Raw genomic sequence first — 24,699 nt, 5'->3', positions numbered from 1 at the left:
GCCTCCTCCCTGAAAGAATGAAATCCCCTTGGAGGGAGCTCTTCTATAAACCATCCAAACTCCGTACTGGACAAGTAGATTGATCAATTTATTCGTTAATTTTGTTGTTTCATATTCACAATTTATCTGAAATTATCTAAATTATAAATTTATAATTATAAATCTAAATTATAAATCTAAAATGTTTGAGACAACAGGATTATTTAAAAACTACTGTTCCCGAAAGAAATTCAAAATGAAGTTCAGTATATAAAGCAATTTCATTACAAATTATTACAAGATAATGTATAGCTATGGAGGCTGTACTTGTTCAAGCAGATGGGCACTCTTTGAAATGGTTTGGGAAAAGTGCTTTGGAAGTTTCATGAGCACAGCATTTTTCGACTCCTAATTAAAACAGCTGGGGAGTTTTTCCATTTGAACCTGGAAAACATGCAGCTGCTTTAATTAGTATCAGGGAGATAGTAAGTTCCAACACAATTCTTTCAAATCATCTCAAAGAATACAATCCTCTAATAATTATAGAGAATATTCACACTAAACAGAATTGGTTCCACTTTTAGCAATCCAAAATTGAAATATGAAAATAATAAAACAAAATGCATACAAATCATATAAAGTAGCAATGAATGTTCAATATAAAAAAAAATTCCTTTGTATGGCGATGGTGCATGCTTCACCCATGAAAATAAATTACAGTGCTGAGTTGAGTTAGAGTAAAGAATTGAGTTATGCTGAATACAGCCTTTTTCTATAGAAACCATTAAAGAACAGAACACACAATAACAGGGCTGGGAAAGGGACCTTGGAGGTTTTCTAGTCCAATACCCTGCTCAAACTGGAGACCCTAAACCTTTCCGGACAAATTGCTCTACAATTTCTTCTTAGAAACCTCCAGAGATGGAGCAGCCACAACTTCTGGAGATGACCGGTTCCACTAATTAACTGTTCTCATTGCCATAACATTTCTCAATTCTAAGTTGGATCTCTATTTAATGACCTCCCGTCCATTATTTCTTGGTTTGCTCTCTGGTGCTTTGGCGAATAGGTTGATCCCCTCTTATCTGTGACAGTCCTTCAAGGACTGGAAGTTATTCGTGTCACCCCCAAGTCCTTCACTTTGTTGGACTAGATATATCTAGCTCCCTAACTGTTTATACGGTATAGCCTCCAGATCCTTTAATCATCTTTGTTGCTCTTCTCTGCACTCTTTCTAGAATCTCAACATGTTTTTTTTATCATGGTGACAATGAGATTGATTCCCTCACGATATGAAACTCAGGGGCTGCAGATATATACTGGGACATATTTTCCTGGAAGCTATGCCAATGAACACTAAAGCACAGTGTTTTTCAACCTTGACAACTTTTAAGACTTGTGGATTTCAACTCCCACACTTTTCCCAGCCAGCAAAGAGAGGTAGAATTAGTTGATTACCACACCGCTTTAAACAGGGGTCCTGTTTTGTCTTTTTCAAACCATCTAGGAATACTAAAACAGGGTAAACTCTCATTAACAATCCCCAGGCTAATTTAGCAGCAACAAGTCAGAAATCATTCTTTGGATGGCACTCTGGTTGGGTTTGTCTAATTTTCTGAAATCATATTATCCACAGAACCAGAAAATAATGAGACTGGGCTCAACATGCCAAGCCAACAAAAACAAAAGACAATTAAAATTAATGAAGTTTAACATACTATGTGAATGCAGCCACTATGTTTTTAACTTATTTGGCTAAGCATGCCAGCACACAAGTCATTTGGCTAACTAGACACTACAAAAGCAAACAATGTGCGGGGAGAAAAAACAACCAAAAAAAGTTAGGTTATGCAATCTTTGTTTTTGTCAACTTACAAGAGAGGTTATAAGCCACTGTAACAACACCAACTTTATTCATCAAACTTGTGATTTTATTTTTAAATGAAGCTAATAACCACTCAGTTCCACTCCCTTTTCCAACATACAGTATGGTTTATTTGTTCAAGTCTTTTCATTTGCTACACCATTCCTTTAGATATGCCAAACTTAATACTCCTTGATCACCATTCTTTCCTATTATTATCATCATCATCATCATCATCATCATCCTAAATAATATAAGATGACCCGTATGCAGATGAGGGTGATGAACATGTAGAGCATATTTTATAGGCTAACCATGTTTCAGCTAGGGTTAAGCTGTAAAATGACAATTAATAAAGGACTCATGCTGTACATACACAAGGCACGATAGAAATATAGAAGGCAGCTTTCATCTTAGTTTTTTCCATCTGCATAAACTAAGCAATGCTTGGATAACATTTACAATAACATTCTTTCACCATGGAAGAAAAGCTGGATACAAAGGTATAATAGCAGGAACCTGAAAATTACTCAGCCTGTTAAGCAAGCAGAAACAAGATCACAAAAGGCCAAATGACTCACAAGTCAAATTTATATGAATGACAATTCACATTTTGGGAGAAATAATAAAGGCAGAGTTTAAAAAAATCTAAATATAAAACCAATGTCCAATAGGAAAATTACTGTGTTGTCCTACTGCTCATACTATCATGTACAGCATATTTATTGAGAAAATACATTAAAATACATATGATAATTGTTAATTATTAATACCGTACTTTAATTATATAACCTATAATTAAACTTTATCTATCTGTCTGTCTGTCTGTCTGTCTGTCTGCCTGCCTGCCTGCCTGCCTGCCTGCCTGCCTACCTAGCTGCCTACCTACCTGACCTATAGACATACTTGTTTCAGAAGGCTAACTAGAGGGCCAAGAACATAATAAATCCCATAGTCTAGATTTCCATACTGCATGAAATCATTAATTATGGTTTACTGACTAAACCTCAGTTGATCAGGTTTAAACAGATTTAAACTTCCAGCGGAGGCAACGCAAGCTAAATGTGTCTCCATGAAATGCAGAGGCAATGACCACTGCAAAGACCAAGGATACAGTGAGAAGACTGGTTCTTCAGACAGGACAGAAGATTGCGCACAAGTACTCTGGATGGCTATACCTCATAAGAAGATCACAGGATACCAGTCTCCAGCAAGTCGGAATGCCAGATGAAAGGATTAACCATCAAGCTCACATCTACAGCTGGCACCTTTTAAAAGACATTAAGATTGCTATCCTCCCTTCTAATCATTTTTGGAAATTGCTTATTTAAATATATTAAGACTATTTGGAATGACAAATTTGAAGTCTCCCAGTGACAATATCAACAATATCAGTAACAATGTGTTATGCTATGGACAGACTATGTTTAAAGGATGTTAACAAATAATAGATGTGAAAACATTTTTGCTTAATACAGAAATAACAGGATCAGAAATACGGATTTTAAAAAAGTGGGGAGTTACAAAATAAACAAGGCATTCAATTGGAAATAAACAAGGCAAGAAAAAAATGTGGATTACAAGATAGAGAAGAACCAAGAGAAGGATCCTGATAAGGAGTTTTTACTGGTAAACAAAAGAAGTTCGTTAACACTGTGAAAATCAAAGGGGAAAATAAAAGACTAACCAAGATTTTACACTAATGACTTTACACTAAAGATTAAAGCCTTTGGAATCTTTGTGATGGGAAAAAGACAACCTCTAAATGAATTAAAAATCTAGATTGCTAGAAGTAAAAGAAAGGAATACCCTTTTACAAACTTTTTGCTGAAGCCAGCGCTGAAAAGTTGATGGTTTTGCATATAGAAGGGATGGGATATGGGGAGAAGAAATAGGTGTTCGTAACTTTATAGGGGTGACAGTTTTTTTTTTACTTGTTCTAATTAAGATTGGAAGTCATTTCTTCAGATATTTTTTCATTATTCTATTTCTTTCCTTTTTTCTAGTTTTCTTTGCACTTTTTATTCTCTTTTTTCTTTTTGAGTTTAATTTGTATTTACTTTTACCATTTACTAAATACTATTGTGTTTTAAATCTTTAATTAAAAAATCTAAGCCATTAACTATGGATTAATACTAGTAATTAAATTCCTAGAACAGATTAAACCAAAAAGCAACACATTGTGGCTTAGTATGATGAGTGTAGCCACTCATTTTATAGATAATAAATACAGACCTACTGAGAGAAGGAAGTACAGACCTCAGGCGTATCCCAGGATTATAAGTACAGATCTGTACTTATAACACTTTTGTTCCATTTAACAACAGCCACTAAGGAGGGGAAAGTTTCCCAATAACTCCAATATAAAGCTAAAGTGTTCTAAAGAAAGAAGACAATGGAATACTGATAGATTTAAACATTATAGTTCTTTTTCCCTGGATATAATGTACATATTTACTTTTTAATATAAAAAGCTTGAGAAACAGATTTCATCATGCTATGCCACTGTGTCCCTTGCCAAAGCACTGAATTGTTTACAGTTATATTTCAGGAAGCCAATTTTGATCCAGAAATAAAAATGTTCAAAAACAAGGAAATTACTTAACTGAGTTACTTAAGCAAAAGGAGATATTTAAATTCCTCTTAAATCTATCTTGGTTTTTGTTTGATTGATATGTTTCTACATCTCTGCTATGTACACCTTTTGCAAAAACACTTTTCTCCTAAACATTTCAGGCACCAACCAAATTACTTTAAAAAATACTATTAATACAGATTAGTAATTATATTAGTGACTTATAAAACTCCCCAGAAAGTTAAAATACAGAGCCCTGCTTTGCAAACTACTCCAATAACAGTAGTGGTCATAAGCCCAGTGAATACTGCTTGGACTTGAATCCTTTGGTGGCTTCATCTTATATCCTGACTCCCGTTTCCTGGCAAGATCTTCTGACATGTTAGGTAGAAAACATCCTTATTTAAGATCCACAAAACTCAAGTATACACTTCAGTGCAACCAAATTTTTATCTCTCTGCAAATGGCATTTAATCATAGCCTCAAATGCACAGAAACACAATCCAATAATCAGGGAAAATATGGGGGAAGAGATGGAAACTCCATTATCACAATTTTACCAACCATTTTCCCAGATCAGATATAAGTTCATTTCCAGATATTAGTTTCTGCAAAAGAAGAATTTTTGTATATGTGATGGACAGAAGGTAAGAAATCCAAACATTATCTTTAGTGTTTGAAAACTCTCTTGTCCCTAGCAAGGAGCTTGTACAACTCTTGTGCACAAGCTATTTTGAAATACGCAAACGTTCATCTGAGAACTACTGCACATTATCAATCATTCTTAATTATCTTCCGTACTAATTTTACAGAGAATCCTCTACTCAATGGCTGTTTAGAATCCAAACACTGAGCCATGAACTAGCCAATCACATTTAACTGCATCATGTAAACCCAATCTGTGTGTGTGTATTGTTGAAACCGGATTATCTGAAAAAAACCATGATTAAGTTAATCACAGTACATAAGTCATGTGAATACAGTCAGATCCATTTACCATTAAGGTTGAACCAATGCCAAGACATTTTAAAACATGCTGCGTGATGTGTCAACCTAGTTCAGAGTGCAACTTTTGTAGATTTACTGGGAGCATTAAAGGCTATAATAATAATAGCTGAGTGCCCGTTTAGTGCAGTGATTAAGACATCAGCTAGAAACTGGGAGACTGGGAGTTCTAGTCCTGCCTTGGGCACAAAGCCAGCTGGGGGATGGTAGGCCAACCACTTTTTTTTAAGCCATAGGAGGCGGTAATAGAAACCACTTCTGAAAAACCTGAACAAGGAAACTACAGGGACTTGCCCAAGCAGTCTCTGAGAATTGAACAGTAATAACAACAGCTAATAAGGATTTGAAAGAAATGATGGAAACTTCTGCAGAAAGGAAATTTGGATAGAAAAACCCTTATAACTATTTATGTACGGTATATAAAATAAGCATAAAATGGGGGGGGGGGTGTTTCTAGTCACAGGTGGGTTGCAATTGCCTCTTAGTTAAGCAGCCTAATAAACTCACCAGGCTACAGAGTGACAATTCTAATAAAGTTAAACAAATTCTGTTGATTTTCAAGATATATTAAGCATGTTTTATTACCATTTTTTAATTTGTATAGGAGCTTTATCAGCTCTAACATTTACACCCATATGCCATGATTCATACTTATGTGCACTGGAGCCATTACTATGATTAGGCAGGGTCCATCACTGGTTATTTTAGGTTTCAGCCTCTACACTTCCTGACACATCTATGTTCCACCTACATTTTTGCAACATAGTTTTACAGACACAGTATTAAAATTTACCTTTGGAATACCTGTAGATTTTACTGTTTTATAGTGTTAAACATATTTATGACTATATGTACATTTTACTACTTTATATTGATTTATATATGTACATAATGCCAGTTGTACAGATATATTATAAAACTACATAGTTGATTATTAATCTTAATTATATTTGTAATCATATTAACCGGCTGCCATCACTTTGGCAATTCGAGTCTCACCGGTTCAAGGTTGACTCAGCCTTCCATCCTTCCGAGGTAGGTAAAATGAGGACCCAGATTGTTGGGGGCAATATGCCAACTCTGTAAACCGCTTAGAGAGGGCTGTAAAGCAGTATATAAGTCTAAGTGCTATTGTTAGATTGATGTTATATTTTTGTTAGCAGTTTACATTTTTATAGCATTTAGCTTAAATTGTTTGGCACAGTGTTGTTTTAATTTTAGTATTGAAATTATTTTTTTTTAAAAAAGTCAATTGGACTGAGATGGATGGCTACAAAAATTGAATAAATGAATTTTGTTGGCCAATGACGAAAATGATGTAAGAAGAGGAAGAGGACTCTAGCTTTATTTCAACCATCCATGTGCATGGAAAAGTTGTGGGGTTGTGCACTTTTCCTAAAAGTGCATTTTAAAAAATAAAATAAAGCCAAAGTACAAATCTAGTTAGGAAATTATACAGCAAATTCTGGATGTGACCCAGCAATGTCCTAAAGCAGAGATGTCAAATTTGTGTCATGTTGTCATCACGTGATGTATCGCAACTGTTTTCCCCTTTGCTAAAACGGGGTGGGCATGGCCAACATGTGACACATCCAGCCCTCGGGCCATGAGTTTGACAACCCTGTCCTACAGTATGAAAAAAACAACAACACATATATAGTGCAAAGGTTATCCCTCTAGATGAGATCAATGGCTCCTCAATACAGTAGACTGTGGCCTGATTCATACAATTTGTTATGCTACATTATAATATGGATTGTTGATTTTCACTTAGTGGTGTTTGCAAAATATTGTTTATGGATTAATGGGTTGAATTAGGTCATGCAGTGATACATTTTTTTAAAATGTGACTCCCAGTTAGCTGGAAATAGTTACACTAAATATGTATTGTATTGTAAGGAAAACTGACTTCAAAATATTTTAACTGCTGTGAATGAACAAATATTAAAAGGCCATCCCTCATTGCAGAAAAGGATAACATTGAAATCTATGATGAAGATCATGAATTGAAAACAAATGATGTGACTGATGATCACAACTGAAAATTTAAATATTTGCTTCTATTAGCCAATGTTGCTCATAACTAACTTGGACTATGTGATTAAAATAATACTAAAGATTTGTAATTGCAGGAATAATTACAAAGTTTCAGTTTTTGTGCAACTACCGGTACATCAACTGTCATGTTGATAACTTAAAAAGCTTCCGTCTCTTCATTAAACAATCGATTTAAACAATGATAACTGAAGAAAGCAGTTGCCATCTTTTTCATTTATTTCATTATATCTTGAAATTTATACTGGTATCAAAATTTTCAAAACTCACTCAATAAAAAGTCAAATAGTTCTAGATAACCAATAATAGGTATATTATTTCTAAACATGTTTGAGAAGCAGAAAGATAGAGAATAGATTTACTGTCACTTCAAAATATCTCAAGTCAGCTAATCAAAATATTCCTAAATTTTGAGCTATCGTACCTAAAGCAATTAAGCAGATTTCTCCAACTTATTTCAGTTAGGCAAAATTAGCTTTTATGTTTCCACAATATTTCAGCGACCTTTGTGTTTAGTATAGTACTGGTGTTTAAATGTACTATACTGGGTTGACCAATACCTATGCCTGCCAATATGTAACAGAAAATGCAATTTTCTGGGGGAATAAGTAGGTTTCTCCCAATGATCAACCACCTCATGCAATTTTTATATCAGAATAGGCAGTAAGAAGCTGTAGCATATATTAGAGAATCTATTTCACAATAGAAATAGTTTCTTCCATAAATATTTCAATTCTCATCCTTTAGAATAAAGATAAGATACTAAGTGCCCCACACCATAAAAATCCAAGGATGCTCACTGCCACAAAAATACCTCATCTTCATTCTACTGAAATGATGGACCAGACCTCTCACACACGTCAAGATTTACAATAATGATTGGTGTTTGGGTATACCAGTGCTTTTCAACACCATACTGGAGGAGATACTGGCAATTGAACTCTATTGCCCACTTTTAAGTTGCAAGGTTGAAAAACAGTGCCCTCTACCAATCTACTTCCAAAGCACACAGAAACCCTGATCCCCTTCTTCATTCAACAGTTCCAAGTCTGCAGGTCCATAAGTACTGGAACATGCCATTGAATAAAAAGGTGTACAATAGTAATCTCTATTTCATGGCAATGCAGTTCCTTTAACAGGTAAGATTACCTGTTCCACAAAACCTGAACAGTCACCTTTTCTCCCAGTCCAAACATAAGCATGAAACTCTACCCCCTTCTCGCCTGTTCTACAGTCCCCTGTAAGAAAACTCACCCAACATCCCATTTTATCCCTTTCCCAAACCTGTGACCTCTAGAAGGGGAGAAGGCTAGACCACAATTCCCATAGCTCTCAGCCAACACGGTAGAGGTTTGTGAGACTGGGGAGAATTAGGGAAGCCATAGCCCCAACAGCTGGATGGCCCCAGTTTGGGAGAACATTTAGGTCAGGGCTCATCTCTTCAATCTCTTCATAAAGTTCCATATGGTTTATTGACCCCCAAACACACAAAAATAATTTTAAAAATGCTATTTTAATAGTACTAATTAATGCTGGTAGTAATTAATAGACACCTCAAGACCATTCTTGCTGGCAGTTGTCCTGGGCATCCCACTACTAGGCACCTCACCTTCAAGACTAGTTGTTGTTAGTCCATTTAAGCTCACACCTACTGCTTCAGTGACTCCATCCAGCCCCCTTATTCTGCTGTCCCCTTCTTCTTTTGCCCTCAATCTTTCCTAGCATTAGGCTCTTCTCCAGCGAGTCCGTCCTTCTCATTAGGTGGCCAAAGTATTTGAGTTTCCTCTTCAGCATCTTCAGTCAGGGTTGACCTCCTCTAGGAGTGACCGGTTGGATCGCCTTGCAGTCCAAGGGACTCGCAGGAGTCTTCTCCAGCACCAAAGTTCAAAGGCCTCCATTCTCTGGTGCTCAGCCTTCCTTATGGTCCAACCTTCACAGCCATCCATTGCAACTGGGAAAACCATAGCCTTGACTAGGCGTACTTTTGTTAGCGGGATGATGTTTCTCCTTTTTAGTATATTGTCTAGATTTGCCAAGACTAGGGAGTGGTCCTTATGGGGAGACCCTAAAAGATTCACTGACCCCAATTATGTATTCATAACCCACCAATATATTTTTTATAAAATAAATGACAGCTTTTGACACTTTTGACTCCTGGTCATACAGTTCCTTTGGACTGTCCCTTGGTAGTCGATACTGACCTATCTTGGAGCCCTAGTTGAAGCCAAAGGGCCCCACTTCTGCCTCGGTTCTGAAGAGCAGCCCAGACATGGAGGCAAATTCTGCCAGAAGCCAGAGATAGAATTCTTTATTGGCCAAGTGTGATTGGACACACAAGTCATTTGTCTTTGGTGCAGATGCTCTCAGTGTTGCTCTCAGACAAGATACATTCGTCAAGAATCATAAGGTACAAAACTTAATGACAGCCATAGGGGCTTCATGCGGCTGTTGATAAAAATAGGATCGCCAACGTCGCATGACGGATATGCCACAAGAAGAAGAAGAAGAAGAATGAACGAGGCCCTGGGAAAAGGCCTCCTCACCTTCTCGCCCACTTACCGAAGCCCCCCAACGGGCAACCCCCCCCCCCTCCGTCGCCTCACCTGCGCTGCCGATTTCCATTCATGGACTCGGCGCGGCCACTCTGTGGGATGGGGGCCGCTCCGGTTCTTTCTCCTCGTCTTCGTCTTCTAGCGCCGTCCCGGTCCGGACCGGCCGGGCCTCAGGGGGCGGCGGCGGTGGCGACGGAGGATTCTCCTCCTCCTCCTCCTCCTCTTCTTCTGCCTCGCAGTTTTTTTCTTCTTACGCTGCTTGCCTCCTCAGCCCAATCCGGCTTTTTCGGTCAGTTGGAGGACTCCGGAGGTGGCCGAGCAGGCGGAAATTGCGTGGCCGCCCGCAGCCCAGCTCGCCCGCTGCTCCAGCCGCTCACCGACTGAGAGGACCCGAAGGAGCCCAGCTATGAAGAGAGCGGTCTCCGGCGTTTGAGGGGGCGCGCATGCGCCACCGCACTCTTCCCCGCTCGTTCCGGAAATTGCCCCCCCTTCTACTTCTCGACTCTTTGGTTAAGAGCCATTCTTTAGTCTTCCTGAACGCCTGAAGACGGGGGGGCGGTCTATACGCCTTACGCTCACCGGCTCGCGCGCAGGCGTGTTGTAACTTCTGTCCCGGGCGCCGGAAGTCCCTCCCCGACTTCATAGACTTCTGCTCTCTATCATTCCCTCCTCCCGCGCAAGTTCGCGCTTTGCTCGCTTCACTCACTACGCACGCGCGAGTGTGTTGCTGGGCCGCTCCTCCGAAGGCGACGAAGGGGCGCAGCTCCTAGAAGAGGAGGATGAAATGGGTGGGTTTTTTTTAATCATTTGTTGCTTCTTAGGCGGAGGGATCTAGTGCTTGAGAGTCCCGAGTTCGAATCTAGCTTGCCCCTGAATTATTTACTGACGACCAGCAATAACAAAAGTTAAATGAGCAGCCGGATTAACTAATATTTGCTTTTTTAAAAAAATAATCCTAGCGGTATCTGCGAGAATTTAAGTTCTACAACCAGAATTGCTTCTCTTTTCACACGATAGCTGGATGGAGTAAGTCAATTTAACACATTGCATGAACCAAGGAGCCTCTTGATAAGGGTCAAAAAGGGGAGTGCGCGTGACACACCCACCCACGCCCGCACAAAAGCATGCATGTCTCCCACATGCACCCCACCTACCACGCATGCGCCACAGAGACCTGAAAACCAGCTGGCCGGTGGGAGGTGCACACATGCGAGCTGGGGCGCACATGCGGGCATGATGAGGTGCACACATGCGAGCATGTTGAACTGGGGCAATGGCTCGCATGCCCACAGAGGGGGCTCTACATGCCACCTGTGGCACGCGTACCATAGGTTGGCCATCACAGGATGAGGGAGCAAGGTATTGACTAAGGAGAAAATTGCACTTCTGTAAACTCACCTTGCTGATTCCTGCCCCATCCTCTGTGAAAGGTCCTCCCGAATCTTCCTACTGTTTCGTAAGGGGTTGCTCTTCTTTGGAGTCATATTGGATTGCCCACTGTGAGTTAAGAGTGGATGCAAAACTGAATATCAGTACTTTTTGACTTACAACAGTTCTTTTAGTGACTGTTCGAAGTTACAACGGCACTGGAAAGTGACTTGTGACCATTTTTTTGACACTGACAACCATTGCGGCATCCCCACGTGACTTACATTTGGATGCTTGACGACTGGTTCATATTTATGATGGTCACAGCGCCCCAAGGTCATGGGGTCATCTTTGGCGACCTTTGGACAAGCCAAGTCAATGGGGAAGCCAGATTCACTTAAAAACCGTTCAACTAATTTAACCACTTCAGTGATACACTTAAGAAATGTGGCCAAAAGTCGTAAAATGGGAGGGAAACTCACTTAACAAATGTCTCACTTAGCAACGACTGGATACATTCGGGGCTGAGTTGTGATTTTAAGTCAAGGACTACCTGTACAGTTTTTAGGTGCATTAAGAGAAAGTACAATGTCCACATTACAAGAGTTAGGAGTTCCATTTTATTCTGCTTTGGTCAGAGTCGGCTGCATTGTCCTTATTTCTGAGCCTGCTATTTTAAGAGCAACGATTCAGAAAAATTGGAAGAGATTGGGAAAGGGGAAATGAAATGATCAGGGCCTAGGAACGGCCATTCAAGGAAACAGGAATGTTAGCCTCAAGAAGAAAAATGATAGCATTCTTCAAATACTTGAACAGGCATCAAACAAGAACTCAAGACTTATTATGCTTTATTCAGAGTGCACGACCCAAAATAATAAGATTTTGAGTTTCAGGAAAATTCCAACAGAACGTTTGAAAAAGCTTCTTCTGGGGTAAGAACGGGGCATCTAATGACATGAAGAAGTGGACAGACTCAAACAGACACTAAGATAGCCATGTGTTTTAAGATTGCCAAGGTGAAGAAACTGTGCTGCACAATAATAAAATAATATTCTTGGAATCCCACAATGTTTCTTTCTTCATTGGATCTGCCTTAAAAGTTTTATATCAGTTTTGGAAACCCTTTTATTTTATTGCTTTTCAGAAGATTACATCAGGTTTTTTTAATGCTATCTTAGTGTTTAAAATGTCCATATGCTGCATCTCTTCCATTGCGTTTTCCTATATTTCCTGAATTGAGCATGGTGTGTTTCAGAGGGAAAAAAATTTCTGAGAAGTGAAGGATCAAATGAGGGGAAGGGAAGGAGAAAGGGAAGGGAAGGAAATAAAAGGATTTTTAATTTGAAATAACAAAACTTTATGCAGCTGTCACCAACTGATGGTCCGTGAGAAAGGTCTGGTGGTCCACAGAAAAATTATTTGGATTTTTTACATTGCACTAAATCAGGGGTCCTCAAACTACGGCCCCTGGGATGGATACGTGCAATGAACGCTTGGTTTGCTGCAGAGTCTCCCCCTTCGGGGTCTCTTTGTGCGGGTCAGGGGGGAAGGGGAGAAATTCTGACTTGGGGTCCGCTTCAGGCTCTTGGTGTGGGGCTTTGGGCAAAGGCTAAAGGGAAGCGCTGCTGGTGGCGAAGAGCCAGAGGGCCTCGTTCCAGTGGGACTGCATCATGGCCTGGAACTGGCTGACCATCTCAGCCCACTGAGCCTCCAGGTGCTGGTACCTGGCCTTGCACTCCCTCTGCTTGGAAAACCTATGCTCGTAGTCCTCAGTGAGGTGCTTCTGCTGAGCCTCCTTCTCGGTCAGGTCCAATTTGAACTGAGCCAGCTTTTTTGCCAACTCCTTCTCGTGGTGGCTGCTTAGCTTCAACAACTGCTTCCTATTGGGACCCTAAGGAGCCCGGATGGGCAGACGAGGAGTGGTGAGTAGAGGCTGGCAAGGTGCCCCTTGATGTAACATTGAGTTGGCCACGCTCAATCACCTAGCAACTTCCACCCATCCAGTCATTAGGCAGATCATATTAATGGTTTGCGGGATTTAAAATTATGAATTTAGTAGTTCCTAAGGTCCAAAAGATTGGTGATCCCTGCTTTATAGGATCAATCCATTTTTTCTTCTTCAGGTTGCAATCACTCTAGAGCTTAACTCCTAATCAAGTGGACTGAGACAATACTAGTAACTCAATGAAGTCTAACTTGCAGTTCCTTTCTGATCTACGGTATTATAGCTGATGGAGTTATTGGCCTCTTGATTTATACTACATCCCAAGAGACCCCCAGAGAAACTAGAGTAAAGAATGCTGCTCTCTTTGAATACATGGATTTTATAAATAGGTTCAATTTTCAGGATTGCAAGAGAGCCAAACAACTTGTTTTTCATTCTCTAAAAGTCCTTTGTCAGGGGAGCACTTGCTTAACAGCTAACGATTCCCCTCACACATATGTGCTAGTCGTTCCCGACTCTAGGGGGCAGTGCTCATCTCTGTTTCAAAGCCAAAGAGCCAATGCTGTCCAAAGACGTCTCTGTGGTCATGTGGCCGGCATGACTAAATGCCGAAGGTGCACGAACGCTGTTCCCTTCCCACCAAAGGTGATTCCTATTTTTCTACTTGCCTTTTTACATGCTTTTGAACTGCTAGGTTGGCAGAAGCTGGGACAAGTAATGGGAGCTCACTCCGTTATGCGATACTAGGGATTCAAACTGCCAACCTTTCTGATCGACAAGCTCAGCGTCTTAAGACACTGAGCCACCCCGTCCCCTGAGCCACTTGTTAATACCGAGTGTAATTTACAGACATTCCAAAGAGAACGAGGTCATTTGAAAACACCTGATGCAAAAGTTACACACAGACACACCAAGAACAGACTGTGCAGAAATATTCTTTGATATACTGAACCAGGGGTGGGCAACTATGGCTCCTTTATGACTTGTGGACTTCAGCTCCCACAACCCCTGAGCCACCCATGCTGTACTAGACCAATTGTGCACCTCAGGCACGATGAGACTACAACTCCCAGCCAGCACAAAGCTTCTGGAAATTGGAATTCCAGCGCTACCTAAAAAGCACTAGGTTGGAATAACTGTCCCAGAAGAAATTTAAATGAAAATAAAACTAACCCTTCACAATTTATCAATATAGCATTGTTTCCTCCCTTTGTATGTCCTGTTTCACCCCTTATTGTTGCATTTCTGATATTTATAGGAAGATATGCTGTTATTCTTTAAAAAATCAAATTAAGCCCGCAGTTTGTCAATCAAGGTGTATGCAGCAATAGTTTAAACCCGCTTAATAAAACAGACCATGCAATGCTCAATCTATATATATAAAAATGTTTGTGTGTTCCAGCATAACTCTGGAATGCCTTGAGCAATTTCAACCAAACTTGGTACACAGATGACTTACTCTCTGGAAACAAATACTGTGGGGGGGTAAAGCACGCCTAACACCCTTTGGAGGGTGGGGTGTTGTTATGATACAGCCTGTTGTATCTTCAAATGGCTTCTACTGTACTGCCGTAAAATGACTTCTACTGTACAGCGCAGTGGAGTTGCCATGATAATGGCTTCACTGTACTCCACAAGGGGAATCCTTCTGGTAAGGGGGAAAATCAAACATTAGAAATTACATTAGCTCCGAACATATCCCACCTATAAATAAATAGCCGGACAATGAGGGGTTATCAGGTAGTTTCAAATAAATACACACACACATACATATCCACACAAATCAAAGCTACACAGACAGATGTGTTTTGTGAACATTCTGTATTTACACATCCACGCTTCCTTGTAACAGGTTAAAAAAAACTGTTTTGAACACAAGACTAGAATTGCCATCAGTTTAAAACTTTCACAATTATTTAGAAGTGCAAAATTACATGCGCACGTGTGCTACGGGTTTTGTTTCTTTTATTATTATTGCTGTTCTGCTGCGTGGCTCTCACGAGAGAGAACCGGCACAGCAAGTTTGCACTGGGCTGCCAAGATGCTTTTAACACTTCTTTATAAGGGAGGGAGGGAAGAGAAGGAAAAACAAAACAAAAAAGGACTGGAAGTTGCATCTTTTCTACAACGTCGGCTTTTTATGGACAATAGTTGCTTCGTTGGTCCCAAAGTGATAAGGAGAAAACAAAGAAGCGAAATTGGAAAGGGGGGGGGGGGAAGGAAGCATCGCTAACTTTTCTTTTGAGAACAATCTTTAGGAGAAGAAAGTTTTGTACAATTTTCAACAGACGGGGGGGGAGGGGGGGAAACAGCTCTCCCAGATAAAAGCTTGCAGTGGCGTTTAAAGGACGTAGAACTAGATCCCAGAAAGTCATTTGCACCTAATGATGGATATTTTGATCAGAAAGCAGAACCTGAGAAGGTTCTGAAGCATCCACCAAATGGGGTGGGGTGAAAGTCCATATGCTTCCACTTTTAAATTCTCAAGTACATTTTGCCAGGTCCTTAGGTCAGGGATGGGGGGGCCGGGGGAGGAAATTCTCACTTTCCAGGTTCTGCTGACTTCTAGTTCTCACAATCCCCACCCAGCGTAGATCATGGCGTTGAGATGACGTACGTCAGAATCCCAGCCACTCCTAGTCCAGGGAAGGTGGAGGAGGCCTCTTCTGCGGGCTGGTTTTCCAAACGTTTCGTTAACAGGCTAGGTAACGTCTTCAGCGGGATTTAGGGAACGCCAGTGTTGCTGTTCTTGGGCTTTTAAGGGGGGTTGCGTAGTCAGTAGGTCTGGTGACGGGACCGCATGAAGGAGGAGCAGCAGAATGCCAACACTGACATTCCCTAAATTCCGCTGAAGTGACATAGCCCGGTAACAAAACATCTGGAAACCAACCCATAAGGTGGGAGAATGAACCTTCACCCTCCTCCGGACGCCCCAGCTACACATAATCGCCACTATTGAAAACCTAGGTGAGTGTTTCTCGACCTTGAGGTATGGACTTCAACTCCCAGAATTCCCCAGCCAGCATAGCTGGCTGGGGAATTCTGGGAGTTACAGTCCACACCTCTTCAAGCTACCAAGGTTGAGAAACACTGACAACCAAGGCTGAGAAACACTTGACATAATGCTTGAAATGCACCATCTCTACTGAAAACATCCAGGATGCAGAGAAAGATGTCCCCCTATGCCAGTGATGGAGAACCTATGGCGCACGTGCCGGAGGTGGCATACACAACCATCTCTCTGGGCACGCCAGCCATCGCCCGTTGCTCTTCTAGGTTCCGGTGTGCACATGCACCCCAGCCAGACGACCTTTGCACGCGGGAGCATCGGAAACTGGAATAGCAGCTCCCTGGCGAACATGGGCACCCCAGGAGCACGCACATCTTTGCGCGTGCATACACACCAGAAAGTGCAAGACCAGATGACGGGCACACATGTGCATGCCGGAAACCAGAAGCTCAGCTTCCTGGCTCGCCCATGCATGCCAGGGAACTGCACTTCCGGTTTCCGGCGCTTTCGTGCATGCACGCTGGGGAGCTGCTCTTCCTATTTCCGATGCTCTCCCGCGCACTCTCCTGTTCCGGCACTCGGTGCAATAAAGGTTCGCCACCACTGCCCTATGCAACTGGAATCCTTCAATCCTACAAAGCCAGGCTAGTTCTGTATCCAGGTCTTTGCGATGCCAGATTCCGATGTGGCATCGGGGCCCATCGCTTCAAACCACTGGTCTCCCATCTTCAACCGGGTCTCATTTTTACATCTCTCCTTGCATGTGGAAGTCTCCACCCGCCCACTTCCTTTTCCCTTCGTTCAGACCTAAGGAGTCCATCAGAACAAGCAGCAGTGCAGGCAAAATTAAAAATAATCCGAATAAAAACCCATAACCGACGGCTACATTTGTATGCTGCATTCACACACACCCTCCCTCCCCGTCCCCCCATCCAGCCACACAGCCTGTGGGAAGTCAGCAACGTTTCCAGCCACAGAAGGGGTGGGGGAAAGCATATCACAAGGAATACAGGTTAAGGTGCAAGGCGAAACATCCTGAAACACTTTTTATTATTATTATTATTATTATTATTGTTTTGCGGATCTCACAAAAACACCCATGCCATGCCCAACAGCAGCAACAGCCACACTTAGTGACGGAGGAAGAAGCTGAAGCAGAGAATGTTTCTTCTTTTGGGGTGCAATCTCTGACCCTCCAAAAAACAGAAGACAAGTTTTGCCCAAGTGAAGCAGGAATGCAACAGATAGCTTTTGTTATGTAGCACATGCAGGGGGGGGGGTTATCCCAGTTTTTAAAACATCAAAAAGAAAGAGGGGTGGGTTGGAGAATCACCCCAAACTTAGAAAAACATGGTTTCAAAGAGGTTGCAGCAATTACATTATTTACGGCACTTTGTGAAAACTTTGCATGCACCAGGTGGGGAGAGGGGAGGAAGTGGGTTGGGGTGGGGAAAGTGCTGGCCACTCAACATCCCCTCAATCATGCCACGTCCCCCTCCTCCTCCGTTAAAAACAGCAACCTAACTGTGGAGTGCAAAAAATAAAAATATAAAACTACTGAAAACGGGATCCACTGGTAACAATTCAAGTCTTGGAGGTGTTGTGTTGGTTTTAAAGCCTTGGTAGTTGTGGTGGTTTTGTCAAAGCGCCAAGTTTCTTTCGGATTCTCTTCTCCCCGCACCACTTTCCCCTTCTGCAAATGCCCAAGTTGCTTATTCTTGCTCAAAAATAGTTTAGAATCGCAGTCGCAGTGCTGGTGTCAGAAGTGAGAATCTACTCCAAGCAGAAAGAGGCAGACGGGGCGAAGAGACACCAAGAAAAACTCAAAAACGTCCTTCCGGGTTTTTGTTTTGCAAATGCATTTTCACGCAAAAGCTGAGAAGAGGCGAGGCAAGTGGTAACTGTCTACAAGGAACTTCGATGAAGGCTGGTAGGTGAGCTCGCCATGCAGGCACTTGGTTAAGCAATGTTGGCTTTCGGTCTTGATGCTTCTGTTCGAGAGCAGGTGCCCAGGGCAAGACAATGCCAACTTTGAAGGGTTCAAGGAAGGAAGGAGGGAAGGAAGGAAGGAGGTAGGTAGGTAGGTAGGTAAGATGGGAGGAGGAAGGGAGGGAGGGAGGGAGGAAGTAGGTAAGTACTGTGTTTCCCTGAAAATAAGACAGGGTCATATTTTCTTTTGACCCCCGAAATAAGCACTTGGCCTTATTTTCGGGGAAGTCTTATTATTTTTGAGGTGCGGGAGGCGACGAGTGAGGATCACCTCATGGCTGCTGCCAATATTTTCGGGGAGGGCTTATTTTTGGGGGAGAGCTTATTTGAGCGCATGCGCTCAAAAGCCCAATTGGGTTTATTATCTGGGGAGGTCTTATTTTCGGGGAAAGGAAGATGGGAGGGATGGAGAGAGGCAGGAAGGAAGGCAGGAGAATGGGTGAGAGGAAGGACGCTGGGTGGATGAGAAGAAGGAAGGAAGGAAGGATCACTGAACCCACAACCTGCATTATTCGTGTTTCGAAGATCAGCCAGCTCCACCCCCGTTAAGTACTCCAAGAGACAAGTTGCTCAGAGGCCATCCGAGATAAAGCATCGTGTCCTGAATTTCCACCTCCTCTTGATGCATGCTGTCAGGCTGGTGCATTCCGATAGCAGTTGTTAGCCTTGTGGTTTAAAGAAGACAGACTCACAATCAAATGGCAAAGCACCCAACTGGGTCCCGTTCTGAGTGGCCTGTTGGTTTGCATAGCTTTCAGATGGGTTAACATTCTGCCCTGAAGTGGGAGATGGGGAAGCCGGGGAGGGCAGGGGAAGGGGGCCGGGAGAAGAGATAAGGCCTAAAAAAAGACAAGAAAATTGAACTTGATGTTTGAAGCACACAATTCACAAGTCTCACCCCGCAAGTGTTGCCTTTCCTTGGGGGGGGGGGATTGGGGAGGGTTTTTTCCCACAAAAACTACAAGAGAGTTGTGCAGCTTTTTGGGAGAAGAGGGATCTTTTGCCGTGGCTGATGTTGAAAACTCACTTTGGCACTCGAAGATACAACGATGAAGCGACAAAATATGGTTTGGAGACAACATATGGCACGGGCTTCCTTCTGAAATCGGTTTGCGAGGGGTCAGCACAGGCCAGGATATTTCCTATCCAAGGTGTTTGTTGCAGGAAGGAAAACCGGAATTCACAACCATGGGACTGGTTTGTTTTATCCCTAGAAAATCAAGATCCATTTCTACAAACAAACAGCAAAGTGCGTTTTAATGTTCTGATCTCAAAGCAAGCTGGAGAAACGGGCTTGGTTTAAGTCCATCTTCCCTATCATGTTAGATAGAAAAACACAGCAGAAGGCTTGAGAAGACACTGGGGTTACACAACTGCAGTAAATGAAATAATCATTCCTTCACTATACAGCACAAATATTCAGGAGGAGCTGGGCAGCTCCTGGGAAAGTCAGTCCCCCGGAAACCTTCTCGATATAATTCCAATTTGAGTTTTTGTGGTGATCCAGCCATCTACTTGGTGCGCTGTAAGAATATTCCCAAAATGTCGGACAAGAGATAAAAGTAGGGAAGATGATGTAAACAAGTGAGAATTTGAGTGTAAGTTTTGGCAATAGACTCGGCATCGTATAAAAATACTTGATAATAAAAAAATTTCATCCATATATTAAAAAAATCAGGGCATGGATTGATAGCAGAGTTCTTTTTTTTTCTTTTTTCTTTTTTTTTGTGCTTGCAGGGCAGACAAAAACACTCTTCCTTTTTTTTACACACACACCCTGTTCGTCAGAAATGCAGCGTTCTTTAAATTAAAAAGGAGGAGGGGGGGGGGGAAATCACCACACAAGAAATATATCAGAAGCAATTCAATCAATTGCAATTCATCATATTTTTTTTAAAAAAAAAGAAAAAGCAGGGTTTTTTTTTTTAAATCATCATCAACTCTCCGAATTTCTATGTCAAGATAAAAGTGCACAAAATTGTAATCCACCATGAGGCTGTGAGCTAACATGAAATGGTATGCTTGGTGAACATCAACAAAACCCCAAAACTTTCAAGCTAGAGATCTGGACCACGATCAAGTCAAGTCAAGAGCATTGTTGGTTTCCTTTTTTTTTTTTTTTTTTAGCCCCGAAAGGCGAAAAAAAAAATGTCATCATTTTGTAGCGTTGAAGTAAGGCACTCGCCCACGGTGTGTTTCTGCCGCATTAAAAGGGCAGCAGCCAACTCACTTTTTAAACAGACGGAAGACAAGTTTCCTTTTGTGGTAAGTGCTGCAGGTACCTTACACCATAATTATATAGAAAGGGGAAGGGGGAAAATTCATATTTTTTTCTTTCTTTCTTTCTTTCTGTGGAGAAGGGGGTAACTGTGTTAAAATTCATCTATAAACTACTGGCTTCTTTTCTTCTTCGCCAATTAAAGCATTTTGTATCCTAAAATATTAGTTTTTATAAATCTAGTCATCTGTTTTAAGGCTCTACAAGTCCCGTCCCACCCACCCACCCCCAACCCCGCCCTGAACCAATAAGAAACAGCATTTTTGATTGGGGGCATTAAAAGGACTGGAACTCTTCTTCTTTCACAGTCGGAAGTCTAATATTGCGTCTCCTGCCTCTCCTCACCATCCCAGTCATCAAAACCTGTTTTGTTTTTAAATTGAAAGACAGTTTCCCTCCCTCGGTTTCAATATTTTTGCATTTGTTTGGTCAAGTAACTGGAAAGCCTGAAAAAACAAAGTCTCTCTTGTTTTAATACTACAAAGGTGAGTCCATCCAGTTACGCAGTTCTCTTGCATTGACTCTGGAAAACGAGGGTAGTTTCCTAGAAATGTTTTCTCCGCGGCCTGCTGTGATCTCTCCATTGGATAACCACAAGGTGCACCAATGCTTCTTTTTTTCTTTCTTTCTTTCTTTCTTTCTTTCTTTCTTTCTTTCTTTCTTTCTTTCTTTCTTTTTTTTTCTTTCTTTCTGTTTCTTTCTTCTTCTTCTTTCTTTCTTTCTTTCTTTCTTTCTTTCTCTTTTTTGTATGGCTCCTTCAAATCTGAAAGCTTTCTGGAGTGAGGTAAAAATGTTGGGCTTTCAAGCAAAGTACATCGTACGTAAAGTGTCCTGATGAACCTGCACGGCCTTGGCGAGAGCTTGAGGGTCTCGCCCGTTGCTCTGGCCGGAGATGTGACTGCCTTCTCCACTAAAAAGGCAGAGGAAAAGGAATGAAAAGGATTAAAACAGAGCATTATTAGTTAGAATGCGGAAGGGATGAGGACGGCAGATTTCTCTTGACAGGGAAATCACTGTCAGCATAAAACAACACAGATTAATCCCAGGGAATTTTAAGACTTCAATGCTCAGAATTCCCCAGCCAGTATCTTAAAGTTGCCATAGTTGGAAACACTGCTCTAGATCAGTGGTCCCCAATCTTGGCAACTTTAAGCCTGGCAGACTTCAACTCCCAGAATTCCCCAGCTGGCTGGAGGATTCTGGGAGTTGAAATCCGCCAGGCTTAAAGTCCTCCAAGCTTAAAGCAAAGAAAGCTGGGGAATTCTGGGAGTTGAAGTCCCCCAGGTTTAAAGTTCTCCAAGCTTAAAGCAAAGCCAGCTGGGGAATTCTGGGAGTTGAAGTCTGCCAGGCTTAAAGTTGCCAAGGTTGGAGACTCCCTGCTCTAGACAAACTACACACCTCTGTAATATAAAAAGTTTGTGATTTTTTTCCTCCCTCTTCCATACGTCTAAGGGCACTGGAGACAAACTAAAGGGACAAAACCTTTTCCAGGCTGGGGGCAGCTTTTTTGGGCTTTGGAGTTGGTGTGGAGGGCTGAACAATTTTTTGAGCAGAGATGCAGCCTTTATTTGATTTAAGTGAGCCATGGTGGCGCAGTGGTTAGAGTGCAGTGACTCCTGCTGACTGCCAGCTGCCTGCAATTTGGCAGTTCAAATCTCACCAGGCTCAAGGTTGACTCAGCCTTCCATCCCTCCGAGATGGGTAAAACGAGGACCCAGATTGTTGGGGGCAAGAGGCTGACTCTGTAAACCACTTAGAAAGGGCCGTAAAGCGGTATATAAGTCTAAGTGCTATGGCTGTTGCTAAGTGAAATACAGGTAATCCTTGACTTACCACAGTTCATTTAATGACAATTTCAAGTTATAATGGCACTGGAAAAAGTGACCTATGGCCATTTTTCACACAACCATTACAGCATCCCCATGGTCACGTGATCAAAATTCGGGTGCAAGTTGGCAATTGACTCATTTATTTATGACGGTTGCAGTGTTCAGAGGTCACGTGATCCCCTCTTGCGACCTTCTGACGAGCAAAGTCAATGGAGAAGCCAGATTCACTTAACAACCGAGTTACTAACTTAATAATTGCAGAGGTTTATCTAACAATTGTCGCAGGAAAGCTCATAAAAATTGGGCAAAACTCACTTAACAAATGTCTCACTTAGCAACAGAAATGTTGGGCTCTGTTGTGGTCGTAGGTCGAGGACTACCTGTACTGTTAATATAATTTATTTCCTGAGATACTTCATAATTCCCCATTCATGCACCCTCCCTCCCCAATGTAAATTACAGCTTCCAAGATTTAGCTGCCATACCTATTTGTCTCTTTTCTAAAGAAGGGGTGGTATTGTTGGATGACTTTTTCTTACCAGACCAAGTAACATTATCAGTTACTGTATTTTTCAGAGTATAAGATGCTCCAAAGTATAAGCCGCACCTACCTTTTGGGAATGAAAACAAGAAAAAAAAAATCTGCCTCTGCCTCCCAGCAATTTGCCTCCTTGCAGCAAACAGCCCCTTTCATTTTCGGCATAGCCTGATTAGCACAAGCAGCTGATTGTCGGGCCTCCCCAAGATCAGCTGTTTCAGGCTGCAGGGATTGTCATAGGTAACAATTGTCAATGCCATCTCCACACACCCCATTTTTGGCCTCTGTATCCCGTTTTCAGCTTCTGTACACCCCATTTTTGGCCTCCTTGTGCCCCATTTTCTGCCCTTTCTAGGTGGCGGGGATTGGAATGGGCAGAAGAATGGGGCACGGGGAGGCTGCAAACAGGGTGCATAGAGGTCAAATATGGGAAGCGGAGGCCAAAAAAGAGGCGCACGGAGGCAGCAATAGGCAATGGCAATCCCTGCATCCTGAAACAGCTGATGGTCAGGAGGCCGATCCAACCGACAATCAGCTGCTTGTGCTAACCAGGCTGTGTTGAAGCTGAAACTGAAACCAGCTGTTTGCTGCAAGGGGGTAAATTGCTGGAAGACAGAGTCCAAAGAGTGGGAGCCGGCGGGGCTACATTCGGTGTATAAAACGCACCCAAACGTGCGCCCTCTTTTAGGGGAAAGTGCATCTTGTACTCTGAAAAATACGGTATATCAGGTAATAAAAGCTCTTCAAGAAAATAATCCAGGTCAGAGAACACCAGAACCTTTAACTGCCTAGCGCCAGCTAGTGGTAGTACTTTGGGCTCTTCAAGGAGCATCTTCATGGGGGCTGGTGGGAGGTGCCACTACTCACCTGTCATGCTCTTTGTCTACAAGATGATATCGTGCCCGGAAGGCCACCAATCGGGCATAGTATGCTGGTGCTGGGATAGAAACAGAGCGGGTACAACGGACGTAGGTGTGGCAAAGCTGGTAGGTGAGAATTTGAAGCTCATCTGCTGTAAACCGGTTATCGTCCCAAAGTACATAGTAATGGGAGGGTCTGCTGGTACCCTAGGGGAGAAGGAAGGAAAGAATGGAAGGAGTGGAGAAACATTACCAGCACAACGATGGAAGGCGGGGGTGCAGGAAAGAAATCGGTACAGGCAGTCTTCCGCTTACAACAGTTGACTGAGTGACCGTTTGACATGCCAACCGATTGAAAAAAGTGACATTATCTTTTTTTTTCCACACTTACAACCACCGCAGCATCCCCGTGATCACATGGTTAAAATTCAGACGCTTGGCATCGGACTCATGCCGGTGGGCAGTGTTCCAGGCTCACCTGACCATGTTTTTACAACCTTCTGACAAGCAAAGTCGGTTAATGGTCATAGGTTGAGGACTGTCTGTACCCCTTGGAGGATGGGTGGCATGTCTGAAAGGTCTTCTGAGATTATGTGTCAGGGTTCCAAATAGCATCCAAAAATATATCAGAGTCCAAGGCAAAGTATTGCTCAAAGTTCCAATTTACTAAGAGAGCCACGTTGGCACATCTGGGGAAACCCGAATCTGAAAGCTTCCCAGTTTTCCCCACCTAGTTGAAAGTTCAACATCTTGCCCCAACATCCACCAGTCCATCACATGGTTCAATCTCCCACTGCCATGCTGGCAGTTCTAACCCATCCAGTTCCGGCCAGGTGCAGAGACAAAGGATGA

General features: G+C 42.2%; 2 protein-coding genes across 6 annotated transcripts in view; both read right to left on the bottom strand.

Annotated features, from left to right (window-relative positions):
- The window catches only part of LOC309396687 (protein argonaute-3), a 55,798-nt gene extending 45,167 nt beyond the window's left edge, over nt 1-10,631 (bottom strand). The window contains exon 1 of one of the 2 annotated variants that reach the window (XM_081962019.1): nt 10,082-10,631. In XM_081962019.1, coding sequence (XP_081818145.1) covers nt 10,082-10,100 — 19 coding nt within the window. In that variant the 5' untranslated portion in view covers nt 10,101-10,631. The remainder of the gene's footprint in view (nt 1-10,081) is intronic. The other variant, XM_081962020.1, reaches the window with a different exon arrangement.
- A 4,514-nt stretch (nt 10,632-15,145) lies between these two features.
- The window catches only part of LOC309396688 (protein argonaute-1), a 94,387-nt gene continuing 84,833 nt past the window's right edge, over nt 15,146-24,699 (bottom strand). For all 4 annotated transcript variants that reach the window (XM_081962022.1, XM_081962023.1, XM_081962024.1 and 1 more), the window contains 2 exons: nt 23,855-24,054; nt 15,146-21,530 (listed from right to left, as the gene is read on the bottom strand). In XM_081962022.1, coding sequence (XP_081818148.1) covers nt 21,422-21,530; nt 23,855-24,054 — 309 coding nt within the window. In that variant the 3' untranslated portion in view covers nt 15,146-21,421. The remainder of the gene's footprint in view (nt 21,531-23,854; nt 24,055-24,699) is intronic.

The sequence above is a fragment of the Natrix helvetica genome (assembly GCF_964273705.1).
Source record: "Natrix helvetica genome assembly, chromosome: 9".
NCBI lineage: Eukaryota > Metazoa > Chordata > Lepidosauria > Squamata > Natricidae > Natrix > Natrix helvetica.
This window is presented reverse-complemented; position numbering and strand designations above follow the sequence as displayed.